The sequence below is a fragment of the Solanum pennellii genome, chromosome 9 (genome assembly GCF_001406875.1).
Source record: "Solanum pennellii chromosome 9, SPENNV200".
NCBI classification, from domain to species: domain Eukaryota; kingdom Viridiplantae; phylum Streptophyta; class Magnoliopsida; order Solanales; family Solanaceae; genus Solanum; species Solanum pennellii.
The window spans coordinates 2294538-2302121 of NC_028645.1; the positions used below are offsets into that span (position 1 = coordinate 2294538).

At 27.0% G+C, this 7584-nt stretch overlaps 1 protein-coding gene across 1 annotated transcript in view; it reads right to left on the reverse strand.

The window, feature by feature from the left end:
* Positions 1-2398, reverse strand: part of LOC107029526 (F-box protein PP2-A15-like) — a 6982-nt gene extending 4584 nt beyond the window's left edge. Inside the window, exons 1-2 of the mRNA XM_015230958.2 lie at positions 1921-2398; positions 967-1085 (exon numbers count right to left, since the gene is read on the reverse strand). Of these exons, the coding sequence (XP_015086444.1) occupies positions 967-1085; positions 1921-2232 (431 nt within the window). The 5' untranslated portion in view covers positions 2233-2398. The remainder of the gene's footprint in view (positions 1-966; positions 1086-1920) is intronic.
* Between the last annotated feature and the right edge of the window lie 5186 nt (positions 2399-7584).

Here is a 7584-nt window from a genome sequence, read left to right on the forward strand (position 1 = left end):
CCCCACCCCCACCACCACCCCAAAATAATAATAATTTTGATTTTAAAAAATATTTTCAATGTCATAAATTATTTTTTACTCAAGTAAAAATAAAAAATGTCTCTCAAAAACAAATTTCATTAATAAATCAAAAACTAAAAATCATTTCCGGAAAATATTTTCTACTCACCAACCAAACATGAGAAAATAAGTCCAAAATCTACTTGTTTTCCAAGAAAACATTTTCTAGGAAAGCATTTTCCATGGAAAACATTTTCCTCCATACCAAACACACCCTAAAAGGAAGACTTGGATTAGAAATTAGCCGGTTTTACATGCCTCAGTTAATATGCCTTCTGGGGTTCATAATTAGGAAGAACCCAAATTTCTAATCTGTTTCAAATAATGCTAAATCCTATCGTTATCTTAATTTAGGGAAATGAGTTATTAGTTTGTGTTTGTTCAATTATGAAATCATGTTGATTTGTGTTATTTTACCCCAAAAAATTACTATTTCAAATCTTGCCTAATTGGTTTTCATTTTACCATCCAAGATAGATAAGTGAACTGCAATATGAGTATCCGTACTATCCGTCACTCTACCTGTTTCTTACCCATTATTAAGTACGGCGGGCAGGTCGGCCATTTTATCCATTTTTCTCTAATCCTTTTTCAACCTGCCCATATCTGATCCAACCCGCCCATTTGTGGGAACTAACAGTGATTACCCTCATGATAAAGAAACTAGAGTCAAAGTTACCAGTTCCAACAAAAAAAAAACTAGAGGTTATTAATCTTAGGCACTGTCTTCACCATGTACTGGCAATGAGATCAAAGAAGTTAAACCAAAGTCGAAACAACTTGTCTGAGATTCGCAAGAGAAAAGAGGATGAACTGAAAGCTAATGACAAATTGGCACTCTAATCAAGTGATCTTATTAATCAATTAAGACATTTATTACATATAATTTAAACATACTAATCTAACCTTGACTCTTCAGTAGGAAACCAGTTCCAATGTCTTCTGTCTTCACCACTAGTTATCAACATTGCTTTCGTGGAGATAGACATGCAAATCCTTCCACTAATTCTATCCAACCAAACTTCCTGCAATTTCTCCCCATTGAAAGAAAAGTACATATTAGCAAAACAAAGCATCAATTTATACTTTATCACCACAATTTTTAGCCAGAAAGCAAAAAAGATCTACAAACCTCTCATCCTTCCCCACTAACCAGGTGCCCAAGAAGTAATCTTTTTTGTTTAGTCAGTGATAAAAAAGGAAGTGGACTCTTTCCCAATGAAGTTCACATCATCACTATTTGGAAAGTGAAGAACTTTCCTCTTAGACTATGTTTTCTTCATAAACAATTTTGAGCCAAACTGAAACAACTTCTCTACCTCCCAAGGCAAGGGGGTAAGGTTTGCGTACACTCTACCCTCCTCATACCACAAGTGAGATAGCGCTGGGTATGTTGTTGTTTAACTACTTCAGTTGCAAACAAGAAGTTTATATCAGCTAGATGAATCCCTACTTCATTTAATTTCATTTCATATCAAACAAGTTTGGACCAGCTAGATGAATCCCTACTTCATTTACGCTCATTTCATATCATATTCGATGTCTGAATTCACTCAGAAAATCGAATAAGTTGACTCTCATACTCTTACTATTCTTTAGACTTCTAGTTCTAACATAAGTAAATTTAGCACTTCGAAAACTCCCATCTCAACATAAAGCTCTATTTGATGCTGGTAAATTACAGATATCACAGCATAATCACCAATATCAAAACAGCTAATTCAAGATTACCACTTAAATTCAACTCAAAATTTATGCATTTCTTCATCGAAACATAGAGAACATTATCCCAAATAGCAATTCTGATCCAGAAGCTTAAACAATGAAAATATCAGATAAACCCCAAGACTCTATACATACCTTATTGCCGTCATCAAATGGAACAGGACGAGATAAGAAAGCAAAGATATCTTTTTTGGAAAAACCTTCGTATATTCTCTGAGGCAAAACGTCGAGCAGGTGGTGGTAATTAGACGGAAGCTTAGAATCCCAAACTGAGTCAGAAGATGCAGCTCCACGAAAGGCGTGGTTAAGTCTAGCAAGATTACAGATTTCCGGTGGGGTAAGGTACATGAACACACAGGCTACACAATTTTCCGGTATATCGCCGAGACCAGGTCTACCGTTGGCCGTCGATTCGTTCTCCGTTAGGCTGGACAATGATGCGCCCATGCGAAAATTACCTTCAAGTCCTTCCGATTATCTGGTGTTGTTGTAGGAGAGAAGAAGGGTAATTTGGTCAATTCATAAATATCGTCGCCGGCGCCGGTGACTGGAGAAATGGAGTGTTTTGGCAGATATTAATAGGGGGAAGTGAGAAAGAGATTTCTAAAAAAAAATTTTCTAATTTTTTTGATTTGACAATTTGTAAAGTTTGACTTTTTTAATGAAACAATTTATTTTTATTTTTTAAAAAATAATATGTATTCTAATGTTTCATCAATATTAGGGATAGCTTTGTATCGGTCGCTTTAATTTGATTTTAAAGTTTATAGTAGTTTAATTTATTAATTATTAATTTTTATATATGTTAAATTGTTATAGAATTATTATTGATAAATTGTTATTGGTTTAGTTATCGATTTAACAGTTGAGATTTTATCTAATTTTTTTTATTCAAAAATTACATAGAAATAAGGCAAAATCAAGTTGACAAATTGCATTTTACTTATAAGCAAACACTACACCTTATGTACCAGGAGTTTGAGACAGATAGAAATAAGAGTTTAAACTAAAAATTTTAAGTCAAGATCTCTCTATATATATATATATTCGAATGATTTATATAAATATAATCTTTTGGATTATCAGTTAATTTGTTAAGAAAAAATATTTTAGTCGTTAAGAATTGAGAATTCGATTTAAAAAAATTGTTACCCATATTAATAAATTGAATAACTTTTTCTTTTATTTTGATTATTAATTTTTATTCAATTTTAAACAACTTTAATTATGGATATCTTAACATTGTTTAGCTAAGCTTATAAGCTCAAAAGGCTTTTAAATTTATTTATGTACTTGATAAATAAATACTAGTAGTAAAATATTTGTAACTCAATTATTTTACTTGTTATTCTTCGGGGTGGTTCAATGATTTTGGCTTGAGATTCTTTTATTGGATGTTTCAAGTTTAATATCTGTTGCCAACAAAAGTAGAGAGTTTTATCTTTTGGATCAAGCTCATTGCACCGAGTTTGTCTGGTGCATGTTACTTCTTTTGTGTCGTTTTCGGGCTATAAGCTATAGCATAGGAGGGGATTTTACCCTATATGCGTCCAAACTCCAAAGAGTAGCGACTATGGATTTTCCTTGTCATAAGAATATCTTTACGTTTCATTCGTTTCAATTTGTTTGTCTTACTTATATTTAATTTGTTTCAAAAAAATATCTATTTATTTTTAGGCGATTCATTAATTACTTTTCAAGTGTTATGTTTCAAAACATAAAATTGAAAATAATTTAATATATTTTATACATATCTAGCTTAAAATTACAAGATTTAAAAATCTTTTTTACTGTCTAAATCTCGTTTCAAAATGAAGGGAGTGGCCTCATGTGATTATTTTTTAACAATTTTAATGCTTCTATTCAAAAATATATCACCATATATTTATAAATTACTTTTAATATTTAAAAAATAAATTTCTAATCCAAATAATCTATATATTTAGCAGAATAAGACCAATAGTCAAATAGGTCATTGCTTACACTTTAAAGAATTTATTCTCATTTTATAGTTGGCTTGCTTTGACCATTGTGAGCATTATTATATGTTACATTACATATAGGTTATTGACTTTTAATATTAGATAGTAATAATGTAGCTTAATTTCTTAATTAAATTTATTAGATAAAAATTATATTCAATTATGATTTCGATCTTGATCATTCAAAATTCCTTTGCAGAGTTTATTAGAAGCAATGCAAGATAATATTGCTAAAATGTGATTATAACTTAACTGTATAGTTAAAACACAAATCTCATTTAGGTAGATATTAATATATATTCATAATATTTTAATGAAATGAATGACTAATTAATAATCATGCAATGTTTTTTTTTTCTAATTATTTGTCTATTTTTGAATTGACACATATATTAAAAGAAATTAATTAATATAATGAGTTTATCATTCTACCCTTATTAATTATGTAGTTGAAGAATTAAAATTTTATGATTTCAAAAAGTTCTACATTTTTCATAATTAATTAATTGAGAGCATAATTGATAAACAAAAAAATATTCTATCCTGATTTGTTAAAATAAACAAATAAAAAAATAAAAAAATAATTAAAGACAAAAAAAAAATCTTAATCACCCCAATTTAGTTTTTATAATACAAGTTATTTTCACAAATATAGATAAAATTTTGTAATGCATCGACAATTGACCATTTTCATAAATATGTTTTCTAATCACTAGACATGACGTATTGTTTATTTGATTTTAATAGTGTCAAATAGTTTCAATGATTTCTATTAGACTTTATTGAGATTTTTTAACTGGTACCATAATTTATTAGGTGAGCAAATTCTGTAATTCATATAGTATTTTTTTAAAATATTATTATAGCCTTTCATTTCTTTCGAAGCATAATTTAAAATACGAATTTTTTAAGCTGACGATTTAATAAAATCACCTCTCTAAATTAAATTATAAAAGTAAAAGATAAAGATATGTATACATCCAAACAAAATTCTATATTAAAGAATGATTTTTAAAAAGTTGAAAGTAAGGCAAGAAAACTCGTAACGCTATAAAAAAAGAATTTCAACCAAATTTTTCTATCTTAAAAAAAAACGATATTACACTATGTTAAAAAAATGTGCCTCAACTCTTTAGCAGCATATTGGGCTCCATTATAATGTACAAATCGAGAAAAAAATGTATTTCTCTTTCGTACAAATTAATTAATTTTAGTTAATCAATTATAATTTCATGACATTTATTTTTATTTAACTGATTGATCCAAATATTTTTTAAAATTGAAATTTTTTCACTTTTAACAATTTGATATAAATGTTTTGGTGAATGGTTTTTTACGAAGAAATATATTTGAAGTTAACTTGTTTATAATTAAGGATACTGGTTATGATATGGTAAATATTAAATTTGAATATCATAATTTCGATATTATGATATTTGGTATGATGTGGAATATAAATTTTTAAAAACTTAGCATTTGATATTTTTAAGAGCAAATATTGAAATACCCATTAAAGTATCCAAATATATAATATACAATTTATATTTTATTATTAACTATATAATAACATAATTAGTATAAAACTGATTAGGTAGCTATAGAGGCGCATATATTCAAAAATTTTAAGTTTATAAATTTTGAATTTTAGCTTAGACGTGATTTCGATCAAATTATTTAATTTTTTTGAATATCTGTCCTACATGTCATCTCGTATATATTGCCTACTCTTTGTTTGATAGTGAGGAAAGCATAATTTATTAGCTTCAAATAATATTTGGACCCAAATCAAAGACTTTTAATAAATCGATGCGAAATTGACCCACTAAAGAACAAAGTTATTTAATAAAATATTCATGATAAGTTATAATGAAATGATGGTACAATATGTTATTTCCCTATCAATATAAGTTTCATTTTATAAATATATGACAAATTTTATCATGCTGCAATATATGGAATGTAATACATTGATTAAATCCAAAAAATAATATATATTATGTTATGCTATAATACGTCGATTTAGTTTGATATTAAATTCAACAGCTATAATAATATATTAGTATAATTTCACACGTAAGATATTTATCGTCTTTTTAATTAAGGATAAGTACTTAAAAGTTGAGGAGACGTGCATTTTTAATTTTTTCCACATGCATGCATGAAATAAAAAAATTAAAAAAATTAATAGATGTGTACGATTTTATTTGGTATTTCCTTAAGATAAAGATTATTGTCATGATTATGCTAAATGACATAATTTTTTTTAAAAATCAAGTACTAATGTTTTGATCACTATTTGAAAAATATCTCAATATTATGATAAGTTATATTTTCTCTGTCTGAATCTATCTGATAATCAAATTTTGAAACTCAAACAAGTGTATTATTGATCGTAAAATTTTTAGATCTTTTAATTATTTTAAATTATCGATTATTTTGACTTATAGTACTTTTTATGTAGATGCAAATATATATACACTACAACAAAAGTAATTATTAGCGGCAATTAATTCTTAATTGCTGCTAAATATGTATTTTTAGCGGCAATTGACACTCTTTGTATATGTCCCTAAAGCCTTTAACGATATTGGTTCTAATGACACTTAACTAATGCCGGTAAAGACTTTAGCACTTTTTATTAATATAAATATTTAATACCACTGAAAATTATTTTTATCATAGTAATATTCATTTTAAAAAAATAAAGATTTCACATAAATTTACAGTCAATAGACTCTTAAAAAGCCCAAAATATCAACTTAAATTGTGGCAATTTTTTTTAGCCCTATAAATCATTCATTAAAGATCTTTTTAATTTTAATATCCTTTTTAATTAAAGGTATTTTATTTTCTAAAAAAAAGTTCCATATCGAAAGAGTGGCAAAATCGACAATCGTTATCCACTTAGGACTAATTCTTATCTAATGTGGATTTTATAATTTTCTATTTACTTTAATTTTGTCTATTAACCAAAGATTATGATGTATATAAATATATTTATTATTGTGTAAATTAAAATAAGACAGATTTTACGTATTTTTTCTATTATATTTTTTTTGCTTGCGTCTTTGACAAGATTTAATATTCCTTTTAAAACTTATCTTATTGTAGATAATACAAAGATACCTTTAATATCTCACTAATTAAGGAGATTAGATTTTAAGATAATTAACATATTTAAGAGATTTGTCAGTCTGATTTAATTTTTTAAAATATACAGTATAATTATTTTAAAAATGATATTATGTGTAATCTTTTCAATGACAAATTATAGAAATACACACCTTTTGTTTTACTTATTTTCATTATCCCCTATTACTTTTAAAAATCTCCAAAATACCTTATTTCTTTAATGTATTCGAGCTGCATATTAATGTATGCTAGCCCGTATTTAATGTATCCGAGCTACATATTAATGTATCTGAGTTAATTTTTAATGTATCCGAGCTAGTTTTTAATGTATGCGAGCTACATATTATTGTATTCGAGATAATATTTAATGTATCCGAGCTTCAATAATTGTATCTTTTATTTATTTTTTTATTTTTAAGGAATTAATGTAATTATAAAATTATAAGTAATAGATTGTAAGTTCATATTAGAACTATGAGTATGTAATTTACACTAAACTAGAGGTAAAATATGTATATATGGTAGTGAAATATGTCAAAACTCAAAAGTTTCAATATTCACAATCAACTTTAGGCCCAATTATAAGTCCAACAAAAGCCCTTGAAACTCTAAAGACTTTAAAATGGGCCTAATTAGACTTGGATACCTAAATAGCCCAAGCCCAACCTCCCCCCTCCCCCCACCC